At 36.2% G+C, this 23,059-nt stretch overlaps 2 protein-coding genes across 5 annotated transcripts; one reads left to right on the top strand and one right to left on the bottom strand.

Annotated features, from left to right (window-relative positions):
* Window positions 1-612: 612 nt before the first annotated feature.
* On the top strand, window positions 613-11,116 carry LOC104603728 (protein EARLY STARVATION 1, chloroplastic). 4 transcript variants are annotated; one of them, XM_088889047.1, is made up of 11 exons: window positions 613-1,270; window positions 2,773-2,861; window positions 3,034-3,149; window positions 4,582-4,621; window positions 5,634-5,715; window positions 6,485-6,562; window positions 6,671-6,796; window positions 7,614-7,735; window positions 9,445-9,484; window positions 9,696-9,770; window positions 10,737-11,116. In XM_088889047.1, exons 1-11 carry the CDS (start codon window positions 969-971, stop codon window positions 10,906-10,908), a joined length of 1,242 nt encoding a protein of 413 aa, XP_088745173.1. In that variant the 5' UTR covers window positions 613-968; the 3' UTR covers window positions 10,909-11,116. The 4 variants fall into 4 exon arrangements, with proteins under 4 accessions (XP_088745173.1, XP_088745172.1, XP_010266127.1 ...); XM_088889046.1 differs by having other exon boundaries at window positions 616-1,270; window positions 2,956-3,149; XM_010267825.3 differs by having other exon boundaries at window positions 617-1,270; window positions 2,770-2,861.
* Window positions 11,117-13,400: 2,284 nt separating this feature from the next.
* Window positions 13,401-22,355, bottom strand: LOC104603730 (O-fucosyltransferase 6). Its single transcript, XM_010267827.3, has 10 exons — window positions 21,810-22,355; window positions 21,652-21,711; window positions 21,429-21,519; window positions 20,949-21,025; window positions 18,561-18,649; window positions 18,289-18,472; window positions 15,244-15,425; window positions 14,757-14,859; window positions 14,342-14,673; window positions 13,401-14,250 (listed from the first exon to the last, which is right to left on the bottom strand). The coding sequence occupies exons 1-10, from the start codon at window positions 21,966-21,968 to the stop codon at window positions 13,797-13,799; spliced, it is 1,731 nt and encodes a 576-aa protein (XP_010266129.1). The 5' UTR covers window positions 21,969-22,355; the 3' UTR covers window positions 13,401-13,796.
* Between the last annotated feature and the right edge of the window lie 704 nt (window positions 22,356-23,059).

The raw sequence follows: 23,059 nt of genomic DNA, 5'->3' as shown, positions 1-23,059 counted from the left end.
TTCGTCTAACTAGCTAAAGCATAAGAGTAGTTTAAAAAATTTGTCTAAATTTTTTATAATGGCATTTTGTAAATAAAACGGTTATTATTTAACTTTACATGAAAAACAAAAAAATACCAACAAATAATTAAATATATTTACCGAAATAAGAGTTTCTCATGAAATATTTGTCTCACTAAATACATTTACCTAAATAAATAACTTTCTAAAAAAGGAATAAGTCCCTAGCTAATAAACTAAAAAATAGGCACAATATCTCTTTAGATTATTAATTTGCTTTCAAAGCCCCGAAGAGATAAAAAAAGAAAAACACAAAACAAAGTTATATCGTTTTTGGAAATCTTATGAAGTCAACTGATGGCAGGGACAAATAGCAAGGGGGGTTTGTGGCAAAACAAGGTTCAGGACTTCAGAGAGTACCAGTTCACTCAAAACACATACCACTCAACTGACGGTTCATGTTTTGCCACGTTGCCCTACCACGTCCAGCCTAAACCACCCTGTCCACATAGTAGGGTCCACTGCCGTGCTCACGTGTATGGCTGAACTTCATGGCATTGATTGGAGGATTCTTAATTGATTGACTGTGGTCTCTTTTCGCTAATCTCCGAGTACTTCCCAAAAGATTTATGGATCCTTCGCCGTCAGTTTGGATCGAAGTGACCGAATTTTAAGCGTTTAACCGGACCTCCACTACCATCCATCCCAACGGTTTCACTCGCTGCTCCTCCTCACAAACACGTTTGAAGTTTTCTTTATCATTCTTTCTTTCTCTTCTAAAACATTTAGTCATTAATAAATAATAATGCCCGGTAGGCATAAGATGAAGAAAGAGAAGATTGAAGAACTGGTTGTTTGAGCTTCCCATTTCACCAGAATTGCAGGGAAGCTCTCAATCCCAGAGGACATAATTACTAGGGTTTCGTCATTCTTTTTTCTTTATCCGCTCAATGTCACTTTCGTAAATAATGGCAGCAAGTTCAAGAGGTTTTGCTGCTCCAGTTGATCTCAAGTTCAGAAGATTTGACGCTTCTGCTCCTCTACTTCACCGCACGTTGGATTTACGGAAGAAGAGAGGAAGGTGCAGAGGCGGTGCTGATGTACATCGATTGACTCAAATCGGTTATTGTACTTCAGACTCCATCGCTCCGATGTGGACTAAGTCCTGTTCGGGTAAAAGCGTCGACAATGCTGATGAATGGCGGTTCAAGCGCTCTCTTCATAGAGTCCGTGTCCAAGCAATGCCTGAATTGCCCTTCGCCTCGCCTCGGTAACTCCCTTATCCTTATTGGCCTCTCTTTCTCTCTCTCTCATACACACACATTCCTTTTTTTCTCCTCCAATCTTCTAGCAACCAGATAGTATCAGTGGTTTAGGTGTCTCACTATCCCTACATTGAATTCACGAAGGCCATTGCAATTTACTAGGTGTTGACAGCGGATTTAGATGTTCTTACACTGAAATCATGTAGGCTACTCTAGTCGACTAGGTAGTGATTCATACAAACACAGAAGATGAGAAGAACTTAATTGAATAAAGAAATCCAGAGTGATATTTTAAATCAATTTTCTATTCTTGAAGTTTCTTGGTTTATAAATATTAGCCTCATCAATGTGAGTAGAAATTCAATTTCTTTTGTGAGTATCGTCAACTTATCTCTCCAAAACCATTGAATGTTTAAATGACAGAACCGAATAAAATGGAAGATGCAGATTTTCTAGATAAGATATTTACCACATTGGAAATTTGGGTTCACAAATTTGTTTGCGGAACTACAAAGTTTCACATTCTTGGACCCTGAGCACAACAAGAAGATTTCTGATTTTCAGTAGCTTAGTTCAACTGCCTAAGTATCAATGATACTGGTCATCATTGGTTTTTGATATTAAAGTTGTCAATTCATATTTAGCAACTCTTCCAGTCTCAGTGGTTTCACTTGCCATGTTCTGTCTGTCATTCTGTCCCTTATGTAATGAGTTTCACTCTCATTGAATTGAGCAACTCTGGAGCACCCTGCCTTGTTTATCACTCATCGCCTTAAAAAATGAAGGACTCCATAACATATTAATTGCTTGAATTTTTTTGAGCCAATGGGTGATAAATACGGTAGGACCCTCATGGTTTACCTCATGTGAGCATGCACATTGTATTATCACTCCTACTGATCTTAGGAATATATACCTCAAATTAGAAAAAATAAATCAAGCATAAAACTGGAAAGCATTCATCATCATCATCCATGTCTTATCCCAACTATATGGGGTTGGTTACATGAGTCCTGTTTTGCCAATCCGTTCTATTTAAAGCCCTATCCATTGTTAAATTATTAGTACTTAAATCATTTCTTGCTACGTCTACCCATGTCCTTTTTGGTCTACCCCTAGCTCTTCTAGCCCCCTCCACTTGGAACGAATCACTTATTCTAACTAGAGCTTTTGGTGGTCTTCTATGCACATGGCCATACCACCATAGTCTACCCTCTCTCATTTTATCACTTATTGGAGATACTCCTAGGTTTCTATGGATGGCTTCATTCCTGATCCTATCCTTTCTAGCTTTTCCACTCATCCATCTTAGCATTCACATTTCTGCCACACTCATAAAACTGGAAAGCATTGATAAATAGAAATGTGCATACCATTACATCTTTACCTCTTCCATTTGTCATTCTTAATAGTTAATACTTGGATTATCCAAGGCACTAACCCTTGTTGCCAAGTAGTCAAGTTATATCCCATGCCACATTCTCACAAGTTTTCATTACTGCAGAAGACATGGTGTTTCCAAACTAGAAGAATTCTATCCCCGGTGTTGCCCAAGAAACTCTGGTCCACAATCTCGTGATACTCCACCTAAAAGAGGTAAGCTACAAGGCTAAAACATCTTTACTCTGAAATGTTCCAACAAGCAGAATCTTAGTGGAACATGTGCATATGCTATGTTTCTTTGCCATAGACACTGGCATCGCTAACGAGAAGGATTGGGGAATTGATTTGCTGAATGAAAACATCAATGAATCGGGCACCAATGAAGATGGAAGTACTTGGCATCGGGAAAGCATAGAGGAATTGGGGGAAAATGGATACAGATGTCGTTGGACTAAAATGTGTGGTCAAAGCTATGATGGTTCCTCACAATGGATAGAGACGGTATGCTCTTGCTTTCTTATGAAATTCTGCTCCACGTATTTATCTTCTTTATTGGTGAAGGACTACTTGGTACTTACAATTAGGGAATCTATGTACTATAATTTGATTTTTCCAGTTCCGCCTAATCATGTGATTAAGTATCTCCAGGTTAACTATATTTAATTTTGGAATTCAGTGATTGTATGTCTTTGTGTATAAATTTCTAGACAGAAAAGCACCAAGAGTTCAGATAAAAAATCACCAGCCTATATATATATTCTAGGTTTAAGTAGGTGCCTTGTATTTTAGGGGCCAGAAAAATCACCGGGAAGTGAAATTGTCTATACAACATTCTCATAGGGGTACTTTTAGTGTTACTTGTGCTGCCTATGTATTCTCATTGGGGATCGACTTGGGGTTCATGAGAGAATTATTCTTTGGAAATAGTAGGAGAAGCTAGAGTTGTAATTCAAGTTGAGAGAATGATGAATTTTTGTAGGGGGTTTATCCATGGGTGTAGCCAACCATTGCCAAACGACATTAAATCCTGTCATGAAACATAAATATACTATGGGGAAGAAAACCTTTTAAAGCAGACACCATGCTTGGTAATTATTGAACATCGTGAAAAAATAGAGGTTAAGAAAAACTGAGAAAGATACCTTTTAGAATTAAGAGTGGGAAATTTGTTATTATTAAACTGATTTTTTTTTTTTTTTTTTAAGTTGTGCAATATCTATTTTATCTCACTCCTTTTGTTTTTCTCAAAATTAGCTAATTAATAATATTATTGTTTTGTTTTTTCTTTTATGTTTTAGAGAAAAAAGCAAAAGATTATGTAAGATGAGATTGTTAATATTTGAAACTTAGCATGAATCATCATCATCATCCAAGCCTTATACAGTTATACTAACTATACTGGGTCAGCTATTGAAACTTAACATGAATGCTTTCAGAATAACCTAATTCTTTGCATCTTCATTCTTTGTAATTTGTTTGACATTGCCAAACAAATTTTAAGGATAAAATAACGTCTTTTGCTAATATACTACTTCATTTTTATAAGCTAACACATTGTTTTTTAACCTCTTTCCACAAATTCAACCATGCAAAAATGACCAAAGCAAATTCAATATCAGCAAAGGCACGAAATGTGAGAGAAGTTTTGGTGCAGAGTTTAATCATTCAAGTGCTGGTAGAAGCAAATTAAATAAATACTATTGGCTTTCTTGACATCTTTAATTGATCCAGAAGATTCGTCTATGTGCAGTGTCCATTATGTGCCAACATTGGCAAATCATATCTTTCTTTGCAGCATAGCCATTACTTCAATCTATGATATAGCATGTTCTTGTTCTCTGAGATAAAATATCTTCTTCATGTTTTGCATAAGCTCAAAAAGTACAAATCCCAGGTGGATGCATTTAATTGGATTTCTTGATCTCCTTGACAGTGGTGGGAGAAGAGTGACTGGACCGGATACAAAGAGCTAGGTACATTTATTGGCTTTCCTCAAATCTATTTGCAGTACTATAAAATCTATTTTATGGTTATCTATCTCTTGCAACTCCTCTTGAAATGTCTATTTTCTTTATAGTCATTTATCTATACTCCATAGTCTCTTCTTGTATTGCATAAGAAATTCCTTCTTGTTCTTTTTTTTTTCTTCCATGAATACCTAAGGAAATTTTATTTCTGTTCTAGAATTTATTTTTCATGTGAAAGCATTAGTTGTGGATCTTTCATGTAACAAATACTTGAACAAATTTGCCATCATGCAAACCTGATTCATGTCAACATATCTTGAAAATGTAAACCTATAAAAAAAAAAGGTCTTTATGTAATGATGGTTCCAGCAATCTGGCATCTTGGGAGGAACTATTTACACAGCTAGATCCTCTAAAAGACTTTTTATGTGGTTGTTTTAGGCTTTTAACAAAGCCACCTGATATATAGGACAACCAATTGCATGCTTAACTGAAATATCTGCTGAATCATTGGCTTTAAATCCAAATTATGGGTTATTTAGTGAGTGGGGCCAAAAAAAAAAAAACAGTAGTCTCTTTTGGAAAACTATCTTCTCAAAGGATTGGATGCTCTCTCTTCTCTCTAGTTCATTTCTGGTCATGTTGAAAATGATATGACCAGTCCTAATTGTAGTAGAGGGAGCTTTGTAGATTGTCCTATCATTATGGCATTACAATAAACATGTACCCTATTCTTTCTTTCCATTTCCTGGTGAATAATAACAGTTAAAATCTTGATGTTTTGTTCAAATAAAAGAAAGACTGAGACAATGGCAGAAGCTGTTAGACTGAAACTTATGGTATTTTTTAAAGTGTTGCAGCAAACATGTGAGGGTCTTATAGAACACCACTTTTAAGTGTTTATGTCTAAGATTATTGATCCATGGGACATCCTTAACTACATGGTACATCAGGAACCTTTCCCATTTCTTTTATTATTTTGGTTGCTCATCTTGTCAATCTTAATTTTTTGATATAGGGGTGGAAAAATCTGGAAAAAATGCTGAAGGGGATTCATGGCGGGAGACATGGAAAGAAGTTCTTTATCAAGATGAATGGAGGTATTTTGAGCACTTGCTTACTTCATCATTATGTTCATGAAGAACTAGTATCATTGCACCTTTGTGTTTACTTTTGTCAATATTATGATTTCTTAAGGCTGCGTTTGGAATCAGTGTAAAACGTCGTCAGTGTAAAAATAATGACATTTTACACTGAACCAGAAAATGACCGTTGCTTTTTTGAAAATAGTGATGGGTGGAAGAGTGAAAGTCTTACATCAATAAAATTGATGTAGTTTTTACATCGATTATCGATGTAAAACTTTAGAGTTGATGAGGTTTTACATCGATTATCAACATAAAACTACACTCCGTCCAAACGCATGCAAAACTGAACCGGAGTGTAGTTTTACGTCGATAATAATTACACCCTCCTTCCAAACGCATACAAAACCAAACCGATGTAAAATTTACATCGCCTCTTGATTTACATCACATCCAAATGCAGCCTAAAATTCATCTTCATTTAAGCCTTGTTCCAAGTCTGGATAAACGAGGAGGTTTGTGCCAAACTCTTATGAAAATATATCCTAATATGTTGCTATTGTATTGTGGTTTGTGTAAATGATCATTGAAATATATATATATATATATATATTCAATGGAATGGAACCTTGTTATGTCGTTTGGAAAACCTGATAGCAATAAAAAATAAACTTGATGCTTAATTGGGCTCATTTGATCTTATTACATAGTATGGTCTTGATTTTGTTGTGGTTGTTTTATTTTTTCATATTTCTGAAACAAAATCCTTACTCCCAATTTGCAGTAACCTGGCAAGGATAGAGAGAAGTGCACAAAAACAAGCAAAATCAGGCACTGAAAATGCTGGATGGTATGAGAAATGGTGAGAAAATATTTCTATGTATTCTAATCATATTTTGTTCTCATTTGTAGCTACAAATTTTGCTTAATTTCTAAACTATCAAGTTTTTCAACATACTTAATCTTCTAGGTGGGAGAAGTATGATGCAAAAGGGTGGACAGAGAAAGGAGCATACAAATATGGTAGGCTCAATGAGCAATCATGGTGGGAGAAGTGGGGGGAGCACTATGATGGAAGAGGATCTGTCATGAAATGGTTTTTTTACAAACTTGTTTCTTACTAATGAACTTAATAGCTGTATGTGTTTTATTTACTGATCTAATAGGGTATACAAGCTATTTGTAAGGGTATATACATGTGCAATCCCAATAATGATATGATGACACATATAGTAGGGAACAATAGTAGCTAATGTCCTAGGGGATCTCAATCCAAGTTATAGTATTTCCATTGATTCATTTCTAACTTAATTATGATTTTTGTAAATCTTCCCCATTTTCATAGCATTATCCTCTAAAAGCTTTCAATATTCATAATCTAGTTAAAAGCTAACAGGCTTGAACATAAGGATGTTTACAACTATTTAAGCAATTAGAGATTTATTACAATGAATAAGCATAATATTGGTGAGCAATGTATTTTAAGTTTTTAATAAATTATAAAAATTGTGGTTGTTAATTCAAAATTGCTTCTTTATTTTGATTTATTTTACTCTTTTTAGTTATTCCAGAATTAGACAAAAGGCATCAATGGTCCACTAATGTCACAATACTTTGACATGATTTGATGCAACAAACATCAATTGCAGAAGTTGTCCATGTAGGACTCACACCAAATTGTATTTGTCTTACAAAACTAAATTATTAACTGTAAGAACAAAAGCCCATCCGTTGTTGTTGATAACCTAATACTGTCAAATGTGTTTCATTGATCTGGGCATTGGATTAATAAGGTTATTGTAGATTGAGATTTCACAAAATGGGTAGTGTATTGGGTTAAAGTAGAATGTATTTTAGCCAATGAGATGCCAAGTTATGCTGATGTGCAATTTGATTCACATTAAAACTCTCAGGACAGATAAATGGGCAGAGACTGAACTAGGAACAAAATGGGGAGACAAGTGGGAAGATAAATTCTTTGCAGGCATAGGTTCACGTCAAGGAGAAACTTGGCATGTGTCACCAACTGGTCATCGTACGTATATTCCTTTTGTGTTCAAATTTTGATGTTTTTCTATTCTAGACTATATATATAATAGAAGTCTCGAAATGCTTACAATACTTATTTATTTTCATATGTCACTAAAGGAGATGATAATTTTAGAATAAGGTCTATTTATTTCCTTTCTTCATATGATACTCTGCTTTCACTTAACAACCAAAGTGGGTCATATTCCATGTCTTTTTCGTTGTTTAACTTGCCAAGCCAATGAACAGATGCTAGTTATCCTTTTTTCTTCACTGGAATACATTACTATCAGATTGTACAAGATGATTTGACATTGTTCAAACTTGCAATCTCCATTTTCATTGTTCTCTCATCATGCATATGAACACTCATTTTGCACAATACTGTTTAACCTGGAATGCTTTTATGGATATGGCCCTTGACAACAGTTTGTTTAGCTCACACTGTATAGTTGGGATAAGGCTTCGTTGGATTTATTTCAGTTTAGCCTGGTTTTTGATGAAGCGTGACAGTCCGTGCCATTTACATCTCTCAAATTACATGGCCCATTATCATTTTTTTATTATTAACTTTTCTGCTTATATCATTCCTTAGTCCGTATATCAAAGATCTTGATTTGTCTTTTCTGTTGTTGACAGCAAGGCGTGATTCTTGCATTTCTATACCAATAAAATAATTTGATTACTACAAACTTTGTTAGAGAATTGTCACAAATAAAAGTGGTTAACTGGTTATGATTTGTTTTTTGTGCATCTAAAAGAAATGTTACTAGGAACTCTATATAACTATTTGAGGTTTAGATTTATGTTTGTCAATAAATTTTGTTCATGGCAAGAATCTTCAAGATTTGAGTGACAGGTAACAAGGAGCAAACCCCATTATGGATATGGCCCTTGACAACAGTTTGTTTAGCTCACACTGTATAGTTGGGATAAGGCTTCATTGGATTTATTTCAGTTTAGCCTGGTTTTTGATGAAGCGTGACAGTCTGTGCCATTTACATCTCTCAAATTACATGGCCCATTATCATTTTTTTATTATTAACTTTTCTGCTTATATCATTCCTTAGTCCGTATATCAAAGATCTTGATTTGTCTTTTCTGTTGTTGACAGCAAGGCATGATTCTTACATTTCTATACCAATAAAATAATTTGATTACTACAAACTTTGTTAGAGAATTGTCACAAATAAAAGTGGTTAACTGGTTATGATTTTTATTTTTTTTGTGCATCTAAAAGAAATGTAACTAGGAACTCTATATAGCTATTTGAGGTTTAGATTTATGTTTGTCAATAAATTTTGTTCATGGCAAGAATCTTCAAGATTTGAGTGACCGGTAACAAGGAGCAAACCCCATTGTGGGACCATGGAATGTGGAGCAGCCAAGGCAACCAAAATATTAACTTGTAACATTATAATTGTGTAAATAGTAAATTAAATGAACAGTTGGTTCCTTACAGTATCATTTTATCAAGCTTATCCTTGCACCACCATAAGTTATTTTTCAAAATTTGTTGTACAAGGGTTATCTTCTTGATTTAATGAAATAGTTTACTTCACCTTCTTAAAAATAAGTTGATTAGCCTTTTTGCATGCCTTTTTTTAAGTCAAAATGCTATTGCTCTAGTTTACCATATTAGTAAGTCATGATTTTACTGTGAAATGTTTTGCCATACATAATGTAAATAAAGAAATTATTTCCTGCCATTTCCAGGTTGGTCAAGGACATGGGGGGAAGAATACTTGGGAAATGGGTATGCAACTCAAAACTACAAATGTGTGTTTTGTGATACTAGCTTTTCGGTCTTTTATGGTTCAAATTTTAAATAAAACTACATTAAGACCAGTTATGCTTTCTAAATTATTATGAACATGGCTCCATTTCATATTGTCAAGGCACCTTATGTACTATATGTTTATCACATACCATAACAAAGATCAAGGTTCCTGTTTTTTGTGTTCCAGAAAAGTACACAAGTATGGTAACAGCACTACAGGCGAAAGCTGGGACATTGTTGTAGATGAAGAAACCCATTACGAGTAAGGTTTTTCTCATATATTCAATGGTGCTCCATTTAAGATTTGAAATTTCAATGTCATTGAAAATTTGTCCAAGTGGTAATGTGAATTTTTTTACAAATTTTCACAAATTCCCCCCGAAGATGTCAAGGATATTTGGGGTGGTGATGGAATTTGTGAATAAAACTTTGGCAAATGCTACAAGTATAATATGATATTGAAGATTAAAAAGACCATAATAAATAATTGTAGAAGATCATGAAAGCATCTGCTTCACTAAAGCTAAGGTTCTTGTAGGCATTTAAATCTCATACAATACACGAATATTATAAGGTAGGTATAACTCTATATAGCACCCCCCTCCCTCCACCCCTCCCCCCCCCCAAAAAAAAAGTAACAGTTGAAATTTAAGGTGGTAATGTTAAGGAACTTAAAAACAATTCTTTGCATTTTTGTATAATTGTATCCTTTTATACTTTATTTGTTGCTTTTAATCACTAAATAATGAACTATTCTGAACTGAATTGAATACAATTTTTTTTTTCAACCAGATTGATGCCATAAAGTTGCTTTCTAGATAACAGAGTGAAATCATATGCCCCATAAACGGTTCTTAATCAATTTTCACCATTTGTAGATTAATTATTTGATAATAATATTTCTCAAATGGAACAAGGTCCACAATCAACAAATTCAGTACAACTTCCACATGATATACACGAGGAATTTCAAGAAACTACTGTTCTTTTTATCAAATAAAGAAATCAAGCTTCTTTATGATATTGATAAAATATTAAGATTTTATGTACCTCTCTCCCACCAAATCATGGATTCAAAGGGAATTTCACCAAACTACTAGTGAAATTGCAAGTCATGTTTCATACTGAGTTAAGCAAGTTCATATTTATGGTAACTAATATCAATTCAGGATGCATAGTTTTCGAAGCTTATTGGAATTCAAGTTAACATGATGTGGCTTGATTGAAGGACTGAACCTCATTACGGATGGGCGGATGTTGTGGGCAATTCAAGCCAGTTGTTATCAATTCAGCCTCGGGAGAGGCCACCTGGTGTATACCCGAATCTCGACTTTGGGCCACCACCACCACCTCAAGGAGATGACTTGACAGACTCCGACTCATCTTCCCCTTCGCAATGACGAGCCACTTTACATGTTCTGTATTTTCTTCTGAGCAATCACATATTTATTGAACTCCATTTGGTAAACAACTTCATTGTAACATAGTGGAACCATTGAATTTCATTTATTTATTCTTTTTGAATATAAAAAAAAAAACAGATCCATGCTCGGTTGCTAGAACCATATGTAATTTGTTTATTTGTTTAGGAAAAAAACTTCCGAATCATTCTAATTGGTGCGGACTGGAAGAATTTTCCGGTCATATATCGCTATGTAGCATTTATTTTCTAATTAAATTAAATCTTTTTGACCACTAGTCTAATTTCAACAGAAAAAAAAGATAAAAGGAGGCCAACCTCCATGCTATTTTAATTGTCAGAATTTCAAGATGGTGGTAAAATCTTGTTTTGGAAATTTGCGTATGAATAGTGGTCGAAGTGGATAAAGATATCAAGTCTATCAGAGTTCTGTAGGGGTAGCAAATCCACGGGTTGGATGTTTTAGGTCGCAGTAGGTATAATGGAGTTGCTGGGTTGGGTGTAGGGGTGGATTCGATATTTGAGCTCAGCTTGTCAAGGCAATGCGAGGCTCGAGCTCGGTTTCGGTTCGAGCTAGAACCTTGAGTTCGAGTTGGTCTCAAATCAAAAGCTAGTAAACTCGAATTTGACTCGGTTCAAGTTTGATTTGAGAAAAATGTTTTATAAAAGTAATATATATATATAATATTTTTTATTTGATATTTAAAAATTAAGAATTATAATAATTAATTATTATTATATATAAAAATAACAATATTATATATAATCTTTTTTATAAATTATTATTATTATTATTATTATTATTATTATTATGATGATGATGATGATATAGCTATTTGAACTCAGCTAGTGAGTTGAACTTTATTAGCTCGAGTTTAATTCGATTAATAAACGACCCTGCAAATTAGGCTCAAACTCGATTGAAACTGAGCCAAGCCGAATTCAAATAACTCGTGACCAATTTGGGTTAATAAGAATCACCATCTCTTTATTCAAAACTTTGTTTACCAGAACAATGACTTCATTTGAAATTGAAAACCAGTCAACCACCGCCCCCAAACCGAATGCCGAATCTAATTTTTCTAGCACAGATTTAGCCGCATCACCGCTTGAGTACTCTTATGGTGCTTTCATCAAGCACTGGTCTGCAGTGAAGCTCTATTGGTTACTGCATCCAACCCGACAAATTATTTTTTCGTATGTAGAATAAAGGTTGGGGATAAAGTAGGGTGCAGCACGCACTCTGGATATGTTATCCACAAACTATTCTCACATCCATACCCACCCACGGAACACTATGGCCGTGTATTGGGAGCATTTCTCCATGAATGACCATGAATGATGAAATGACAAGGGAGAGTGGTTTGGTTACCAGTCAATTTTAACTGAAAGGACAACTTGGATCTCCTAACATGTGGCCTCAACCTGAAACAGCTGGGTTAATCCTGTTTGGATCCGATTGGGTTGGTCTGGATCTCGTCCGTATTCCACACTTTCTAACGCAACGCAATAATGTACCCCCTCAACTCCTCATTATGGGTGTTCACGGTCCAGTTTGATTCAGTTTTGAGAATATTACAGATCAAGCCCATAAATTATGGTTTGAAAAATTCTCAAATCGAACCAAATTGTTTTAGTATAAAAACCAAATCAGACAAACTGAAGTAATACAATCTGGTCCGATTTCTAATATGGTTTGAGCTATTCTATTGGCTTAACCCAATTAGAAAGCTCAAATAATATGCATACATACTACTTAAATAACAATTATGAATCAAATATCAAATTGAAATGTTAACGAGTATCATTTACACTTTCTCAAACATAAATAACTCACCGTGCATCAAATTACAAGTTAATAATTGAAACAAACAAAAATAATATATGAAATATTAAATAAATATATGTATATATACATATGTTATTATATAAATTATATATATATATATATATTAATAATTCGATTTAATACTATTTATGGTTTGATTTGATTTATAAACTTTAAAACTCAACCAAATCAATAAATTATGGTATAAGGAATTCTTAAACTATTTTAAGGTCTGACTAGACCAAACTTCCAAATTTCGGTGTGGTTTGACAGCCTAGACCGTATTATAATTAACACCCCTACCCCTCAAATTAGACAGGCCCTTAAATCACGTGACAACGGAATTTCCTTGCATTGTTACGTATTTAAGCTTGTTCACGATACGAAGTAACATTTATGGATCTTGTAGTTGATTCCTGATGGATGGATGAATACTTTTAAGCCATAATTTCCCTCAAACAAAGTAAGCATATACATTGTCTTTTAAACCTCGATCCCTGATTAGCCTTTTAAAACCTTGAGCCCATCCAACGTTCCGAGAACTCAATTTTTAAGGAATACATAATTAAACACCCATACATATATATATAGAGAGAGAGAGAGAGAACAAGTTATCTACTTATGATCGATAGAGAGAATGAGTATTGAAATGACAAGATTGGTTGACTTGAGCCTCGGCATTCAGTATATGGGATGAAAGGGCCATACAATCCAATGAAACGGAGTAAATGCATACAAGATGGATAGAAATAAATTCATTCCCTGAAATAGAAACTCTCATTTCTCAACTGAAAAATGCATTCCAACCCCCCCCCCCCACCCAAAAAAAAAAAAAAAAATCAACTTTCAACTATTGTCCTCATCTATGGAGTACTGTACATCTCTATTCATCCATATACTCGTGCCGTAAGTCAAGAGGTGCTCTAAAGAAGCAAAAATCGCCAATGAGAGGCGGGCAAGGGCCAAAAGAATTTGATGAAAGAATGGGTTATCTACAACCGAAAAACAAAAAGCAATTGTTGAGGGACAGGCAGCTTAGTTTAATCTGAAAGCATCTCCTCCAGCTCAGGTTCCTCAAATTTGAGGAACATATCATAATCCGTATCATTTTTGTAGGTCATTCCTTTTTCACCAAGTCCATTGTGATTTTCCACGTAATCTAAATCAGGCCAGTCCGGTTCCTCATCAAGAAAATGATCAGTTGATTCACCGATTTCTTCCCCTGTGTCATTCCTCTTCCCCTTGAGGAAAACTACTCCTTGGGATCCTGAATCTAAGACCTTAGCTTCTGGATATTCACATATGCAGGTTGATGGGTTCTCATGAAATTCACCTCTGCCTGGCCTTATCTCCTTCGGCTCTCCCATAAAGCCTCGCTGGAAAGTATGAACCTTAGATGCAAATGCTTCCCATGTCATGTCAGTTCGGTTCATAAATAGAGAGTACAGTTTCTTGGCATTTGGACGAATGGTACGTTTATGACCGAAGTATCTCCTGCAATGAAGAAACCAAAGAGTATGGTTAGTAAAAAGTTTTGAAAGAACAGATTTATCTATAAATGACAAGAATGCAAATTACAGTGTACCTTCGACCAGCTAACATTCTAGCCATGTTACCATTGTTATTGGTTACAAATACATCACTCTCATCACAGACAATGAAATCAAGTGCAGCCATACGAGAAGAAAATGCAGAGAATGGTGCCAATTCTTCCTTGCTGGCTATAGTCTCCTTTGAATGGAAATTTGGGAAGAGTGCTTTAAGGGGGGCCAATGTTTCTTCACCTCCATACACTTCACCAGATGCCACGTAGAGGTGAACATCACTGCCAAATCCAAGTGCTCTCAGCATAAGACCAACTTCCTCTGGAGTGAGTGGGCATTTTCCATGCCTCCTTTCCTTGTCTGGGTTACTTGTCTGCACATTCATTCAAAAAACATCTCAGCCATGGGCACACATTGGCAGAGGTTAAATAAAAATTCACAGGCCTGGAGCCCTACATGTAAAGTTTTCCACCTCTTACGGATTGCACCCAGTTCTTTCTTTTCCTTTTCTCCCCCACCATAATAACACCCAGAGAATGCTAGCATATCAGGTTCAAACCTGTCAAACAAATTTACATAACAAACTTCCCTTTCATGTATCTCTATACAATATAATATAAAGAAACTATTTTAATCTATCACCAAGGTATTACAATTTAATAACCTTAAGTTCTTCCATTCAGAGGATACATAATAAGCTAATTGGCCTGACCTTTATAATTGATGGGAAAATTCATGACTCATCTAACAGTTACTGATCAAAATTGAAATGTCCTAACCAAGTCAGTAACCAAGTAACTATGACTAATTTTCAAATTGTTTCCCTTGATGTAATATAATATAACTATGAGAAAGAGGGCAGAACCAGTATTCTTAACTTCAGGAGCACTGCATAAATATTAAAAAACGGTTCAAAGGAGAGGATAAATTATATACACTCTACCTCAGGTGCAAAGCAATGAAATGCCTATTTTTCATCCTCATCCTTTGGACCAACTTCTTGCCCATTTCAAGAATAGGATCAGTAAACTTCAGAGCATGGTAATTGACTCTGCATCGAAGTTTTTGTAAATCTGTCCGCAACTTATTTGCCAACCTATAATCAAACTTGGTGAGCTGAACAGCCTGTATTGCAAGAAGTACTATGAGTATCAGGTAATTTCAACCGAGATATCCAATTCCCAACAAAACAGGACCAACTTTTGAAGACAAATGTCTAAATTTATTTAAATCCAAAATATAAGAGTGAAAACAACAATAGCTAAAACCAAGCCTTTGAGTATTTCCAGTTCCATGGAATGATGATGCCATTTTATCATAACCCATATAGTTGGACTGGAAATACTCAAAGGCTTTCTGGTGGGTTATGATTCTGAAATCGATGATGTCATTTTTTTTATCAGCTGAAATAGATGATGTCATTTAATCAAGCCTTCAGGTGGGTTATGATTCTGAAGGATTGGTTTTTGGATGGCATATGCTTTAATTCCTTTTTTTTTTTTTTGAAGTATAAGAGTGTATACATGTATATAATGTTCATGGTTTATTCTCCTTAAGAACCATGTAAAGACACTGTTACATCTTGGGGTTTATCCCATGTTTGACATTTAATACAAAACCATGTTACCTTTTATAAAAAATGTATATAAAACTTGAAAAGGAGGAACATACCCAAGCAAGGACCATTAATTAATGTTTCTTTTGCAAACTAATCATAAGAACCAGGTCCTCATCATCATCATCTTAGCCTTATCCCAAATATATTTTGGTCAGCTACATGAATCCTGTTTCCCATTCTCTTGTTTAGGGCCATATACATTGTTAAATTATTAGAATTTAAATTATTTCGTACTACTTCACCACATGTCCTTTTAGGTCTACCCCCAGCCCTTCTAGCCCCTTCAACTTGCAACAAATCACCTCTTCCTACAGGTGCTGTAGATTGGCTTCTATGCATGTGACCAAACCATCTTAGTTTGCTTTTTCTCTGCCACCTATTGGAGCTACCCCAAGGTTCCTTCAAATGACTTCATTTCTGACCCTATCCTTTTGGAGCCAGGTCCTTGTATGGCCAGCCAACCATAATGATTGGCCACAGCCCCAGTGCTGTGCCAACACGAGCTCAACATGTCATCTGTTTCACGTCAACAACAGACAGCACAGATTTAACCAACACTACATAGGCCCCAATATCCAGCCCAGAAAACTGAAACATTTACCAACTTAAAGATTAAAAAAATGTTTATACTTCATTTTTCCTTTTCTTTCTTTCTTTCGGTGAAGAAGGAATATGACATAAATTTGTCAGACTTGGCTAAAATCAGTAAAGTCCAAACCAGACCTGAGCTTCGGCAATCCTTGAAACAGCTCTCTTCATTATGTCAAGAAAGATTGGTACAAACACTACCTGGCTGACACTTGAACCCCAATTACTGCCATTGACACTCTTAAAAAGACAAGATGTCAGATATGAAGCTTTCACCAATAAATTGGCGTGTGTTGCATGGGCACAAAATCCATTTTAAATTGTCCATGCAATATAGCATTGCCACCAATTTTGCAGCACATGAGCAACAGTGAGTGGCTATGCAATCTTTTTCTGTCATGCACATATTTTACACCCCTTTAAGACTTTGATTAGGCCATGATTCCTCAACATACATGTATCAACCTCTGATTGATGTGACCACAGCTTCATTGTATAAAACTAGGCATATACCAAACTCGTGGTGTTTCCACAGCCATTAATGCTTAACCATTCCTCAGATTCAGACTCCAAAGAAGAAACATAAATACCACCTCTTTTTCTTTTGAAAAGAAAGTAACTTTATTCAAAGGAAAGGGGGTACATGAGAAGATGAGCACAGACACTACTAACTCAGAGTTATACAGGGAGAAAACATAAGATGATGATTATAACAGTGCTGATGATTGATGGATTTGTTGATTAACTTATTGATTATTACTTAGTTAAGTATTGCATTATAAAGATTGATTTTTCATGTGCAACAAACATAAACAGTTCATTTGCCAGAATATATTTTTGTGGCAAAGGCAAGTAAATTGAAGTTAGTAGTTAGTATGTTATGGACGCCTTCCTCGGGAAGACGTACCATCGCCGCCGGCAGCAACAGGCCCCGGGCCCACCGCCAGCAGCAGCAAGGATTCAGTGATGTTCATCCTACCCAGTTCGGCAACAGCAGCCTTATCTAGATTAGATTAGCTCATTTTGCTTGTTCTTATCTTATTGTTCTTATCTCTTATCTTATCTTGTTAATAGCTTATCAGATTAGGATTAGCTTAGCTTATCTTATCTTGTTAGTAGCTTATCAGATTAGGATTAGCTTATCTTATCAGATTAGGATTAGCTTAGCTTATCTTATCTTGTTAGTAGCTTATCAGATTAGGATTAGCTTATCTTATCCTTAGCAAGATAAAACTGGAAGTCTCCCTATTCAGCAAGGAGACTCCCTTTGATTAGGACTCTTGTAATCTCCTATTTAAGGAGACCCCATTATTGAATGAGATATCAAATTATTCAGTCAAGAGTGAGTTAGGAGAGTTGGTGATCTCTTGGACAAATCACCGAAGGTGCCAAGATAGGTTCATCACGAGCAGGAAGGAACAAGGGAAAACAGGAGGTTTTCCCCGTGGACCGACCCGTGACGAGATCCTATTCCCGGGCCCGCAACATAGTACATCACATCAATGAGATCAGGTAGATTGTTCTGCATATCTAATATCTCTTCTGTCAACCTAACGTTATATGAATTTTTTCTTGGGCACAAAAAAAAAAAAGCAAACAATTTCCAAATGTGGACACTCTCAGACTTGAACCCACATTCTCACCTCTGTCAACCTGAGAATTTACCAATACACCATCATCACCACCCTAAGGAAAATTTATGATCAAATATGCACAAGGCGAATAACCAACTTAAATTCCCACAAAAATGGATTCCTACTTCTTAGGGAACAGAACACTTACATGCTTTTTCAAAAGAACAGGTAGTACACGGGTTTGATAGCATCTTTCTGTGCACTTCCTTGGAACACGCATAGTGTAGGGCGCAACAATTTTCCCTCCCTTTATTGGGAGTTGTTTAATGATTTTAATATCTTTTGAGAGAAAGGATATAAACCAATCAACATCAAAAATCTCAGTGAAATTGCTGCAGACAGCATCATATAGTTCAGTATTTGCACCAAAATGATCAGATAACTACAAAATGTGGCAAGGTCCAATTCACCAAAACAAACCTAGCATCCTTCCAGAAGGAATTTGAATCCAGCTTTGGAACAATAAGAGTAGCATTCAAAATTCGGGCTGCAACAACAGCATCTGTTATCTGCAAATATAACAGGTGTAACAAGTTCCTCAGCAATATGACAATAGAAGAGAAGTTCATGTACCTAGTCATAACATTCTGATCAAAGAATCAATTCAAAACTACATTATCATATAAAATTATAAATAATCAATATAGTTATAGGGTTCAAGCAATCACCAGGTAGGAATGGCAATACAGTGGTTAGAATTATAGATGGCATTCCCGGACGTTTTTTTTTTGATAAATGATTGAATTTTATTCAATAAAATCAATAAGACATTACAATTCAGCCTTCCCAAAGGAGGGACACGAGCTGGTACCTCTCCACAATAGCAACAATGTACTACCTCAGACTAGTAACAAAAAGTTTACAAAGCTGCCCAGAAAAACTGTTCCCTTGATACCCCTTGTTTAGCTAACCCATCCGCTATGGTGTTAGCTGTTCTACCCACCCACTGAAAAATAACATTCATGTTCCTTGAGAACCATTTAGCTTTCCTCATAATACCCCTGTAGCACCAGATCACCGAATCTGGATTTTTTAGCCAACCCACAACAACTTTGGAGTCTCCTTCAATAATCAAATTTTGAACTCCTAATTGATCCGCAACCTGAATGCCTTGTACTGCCGCTAGGAGCTCAGCTCTGATAAGAGTCTCCTATACCCACAGAACCTGAGAACAAAGCTAATATGTTACTATCTTTATCTCTCAGCACCCCATCAATCCCTGAAGGCCCCGGGTTTCCTTGACTGCTACCATCAAAATTCAGCTTTGTCCAGTCTTCTGAAGGGGGTACCCATACAGTTGGTACCCTGTTCTTTTTGTTACTGCTACTAGCCACAGCCCTCCAATTCCTCCACATGTCATCAAAAGAATATAATTTGAAGGAATCTGATGGTCTCAGCCAGTGGATTGCCCTGGTCAAAATACAATCCTTCACATTCTGTGCATTTCTCTCCTTTTCTTGGAATATCCTCGCATTTCTTTCTTCCCAAATTGTCCACAGAGCAGCAGCTCTAATGCTCCTCCACATTGTTTTACCAATTTTTGTGGGCCACACAAAGAAGGAAGAATCAAAGATCTGATCTATGGCTGTGGTCATATTCCATCTGCAACCGAACAAAGCAAAGACCCAACCCCAAATAGCAGCAGAAAAAGGACAGGTTAAAAGTAAGTGAGAGCAATCCTCACCATTAGCCCTGCAAAATACACACCAATTAGGAGACAAACACATAGAAGGCCTTCTTTTCTGCAGTAAGTCTGAGGTGTTGATTTTCCTATAGAAAACCTCCCAGCAGAACATAATGATTTTAGGAAGTACAGGTTTAGACCAAATCTCCTTAGCTGGGAAGCCCACTTGTCCCGAGGGAGAGCAAAGGGACTTAAAAAATGAAGCACATGTGAAGTAACCTTTTGGGTTTGGAGACCAAAGTCTCACATCAGAACTGGAAAGGTCCAGAAAAACACTATGAAGCAGTGACAACAGGTCTGAAACATGAGAGAGTTCATGATCCCTCAAACCCCTACGAAATCCAAAGTCCCAACTCAAGGAAGATGGAGAATTAGATGTTGGAAGAAAATGAGAAATTGTTTTACCCTTGTAGCAAGAAATGGAATAGAGAGAAGGGAAACTGTCCTTAAGGGCAGAATTGCCCACCCATATGTCTTCCTAGAACAAAACAGAAGTACCAGAATTGACATCATACCTGATACAGTTGAGGAAAAGAGGAAGAATATTCTGAATTGCTTTCCAAGGAGTTGCCAGAGTGGGCTCGACGCGATACACCAACATCCCATCCATTGCCCAAACTGCCATGTATGCTAGCTATCACCTCATGCCAAAGTCTCTCCTGTTCTAGGGGCCATTCTCCACAACCACTTTCCTAGGAGTGCTTTATTCTTCAAAGCTAAATTCCCCAGTCCCAATCCACCTTCCTCTTTCCTCCTACACATTAATCCCCAATTTATTAAGTGATCCTTTTTTTCCTCCCCTAGCTCCCAAAGAAAATTTCTCATTAATTTCTCTAGGATGGCATTCCCGGATGTTATAGCAAGATTTTCAAATGAAAATGCTATAGTTATATAATCTAAGGTGATTTAGATCTATAAAATGAAAATTACACATTGGGCTTTTTTTCTCATTAAGGTTTTAGGAAATAATAATTCAAAGGCATAAAACTCCACAACAAGAAAAGGCTTATGATATTGGGACTTTATATTACCGAGCATGGTAGACATGTCAAGCGACAAAAAAAAAATCTAAAAGATGAAAAAGAAAAAACTGTATCATATTGATTAAGTAGAAGGGAGCCTACCCCTGTTCTTTGTTGATTTAAGCCCCCACTGGTCGCAATCATCAAATATCGATTTGGTTGTGTGATAACTTCGGCTTCTGTAACGTGAATAGTATCAAATAAATCAACTAAAATAATTGAGCATTCACAAAGTAGAAAATCTACAAGGAAGAAATAAATGAAGCTTGTACACTCTAACAACAAGCCATCTGTCATCCTTGCCAAATGAAGTAAACAAAACAGATTCAATTCCCTATAATAGAACCATAATGTAGCCAATTCAAGCTTCGAGTAAACTTCAATCGAATTCTCCAAGTGAACAATCATTAATCAATGTCCTATTCACGATCAAGCAGAAATTATAATCCACATAGTTCCTAAATGCTGTTAAGAGGCTTCGGGAATAAAAAAAAAATCAAAGTATAAGCATACAGACTCGGCATAACCGCAGAAACTGAAGGAAAAACTTATATAAAAAAATAAAGAAAAATAAATACGCACGCGCAAACTTATTGCTCGCATTGCTGCATCCATAGAAGAACTTTGACAGCTTCGAACCCCAAAGATCATGGCCTGTACTCCTTCCAACGATCTACGATTAAAAGAGAGAGAGAGAGACAATTTAAGCAAAACTAAAATGATATTAAATGGAAGAGCTCAAGCGAACGCAAAAATAGTTCAAGAAAGACGCAGCGAAGACAATGTCGGAAAACAAGACCCTAACTGGAACACGGAAAACTTCGTCAGTGATCACATTCCTTTTAACCTCGATGTCGTCGTTCAACTGAAAAAAAAAAAAAACGGGAAATTAAAAATTAAAAAAATTATGTAAGAGACGGAAAAAACAAGCTAAAAATGAGGAAAACGAAATTGGTGGAGTACCCAAGCGGGGCGGCGGAGGCGGTTGTCGCTCATAGGCGGAGGGGCGAGAAACGACAGAAGAGCGAGGAGAAAAAGAAGAGCGGCGAAAATGACGGACACAACCGGAATCAGAAAGCGGGGCTGCTGGTGCTGGGTCTGGCGACGCCGTTGGGAAGCCATGCTGTGGCAAGCTGAACGCCACCACGATTTCCCTCCGTCCCTCTCTCAGTCTCTCTCTCTCTCTCTGAGCACAAAATACTAGAGAGAGACGAGGAGAGAGCCCACCGTCCACCGCTCTGACATGTACCTCGATATTTCTGCGACGACAACAACGATTCGATATCGCATATCGGCTGCGCGCAGGAAAGCCCACAATAAGCGCCCTCGGAAAAAAAATATTTGTTCCTTTTCTTTCGAGTTTCGATTCGAGCCCCACTCTATTCACGTGTACCGCACGTGCTCGTCTACTCCACCAATCATCAAATCACCCACACTTCAATGATCATATATCTCCCCTCCACATGAGATTTTAAGGCCTTTTCGTCTTCAAAGAATAGCGAAAGGCAAAAGCTTCTTCTCCAAAGCCAGGTTGAAGGCCCTCCACCCTCGTCAATATCCTCACGACAAAACCTCCCCTCCATTCCAATGTTAGATAAACGATCAAATGAAATTATAATAATAACAATAATAAATGTCAATCTCCCAAGAAAGTCTACCATATATATAACATCATAACACCATCAGCATTTTATTTTCAAAATATGCTTATTGTAAACCACCTCTCTCGTCTGAGATTGGTTATGTCATTCATTACCCATCAGCAGTAGCCAATCATACAATATCGATGCATAGGTTTTTAACTTTTAATTAATTGCGGATAATCAATTGATTAGGATAAATATCAACATTATTACACGGATCAGATCACATTTGCGAGGTTTGTAGACATAAATTAGTTGCAAATATCAAGTCTTGATGGATGAAGTGATGATAGCTTTTCTTTAATAATCAACCGTCTGTTCCGCTAGAAGAAAAGTTGATCAAGGTTCTTCTTTCTACAGCCGGTATAATTAAAGCAAACACAGACAGAAGCTTGGTAAATAGCAAATCCAGCTATTATTATTATTATTTTTTTTTGTTTAGAAATGATTGCGGATCCTTTTTGTTGGGTAAATGGGGTTGCAATCAAGGAATGCTGTGAATATTGCTGGAGAAATTGGTTTTGCGAATCTCATTATATAATACTGTTAATTAATTGTTGGTATTTTTTA

Source organism: Nelumbo nucifera, chromosome 5, assembly GCF_055504915.1.
Source record: "Nelumbo nucifera cultivar China Antique chromosome 5, China Antique-T2T, whole genome shotgun sequence".
NCBI lineage: Eukaryota > Viridiplantae > Streptophyta > Magnoliopsida > Proteales > Nelumbonaceae > Nelumbo > Nelumbo nucifera.
Note: the sequence above shows the minus strand (reverse complement) of the source record. Positions and strands in the feature narration are given on the sequence as shown.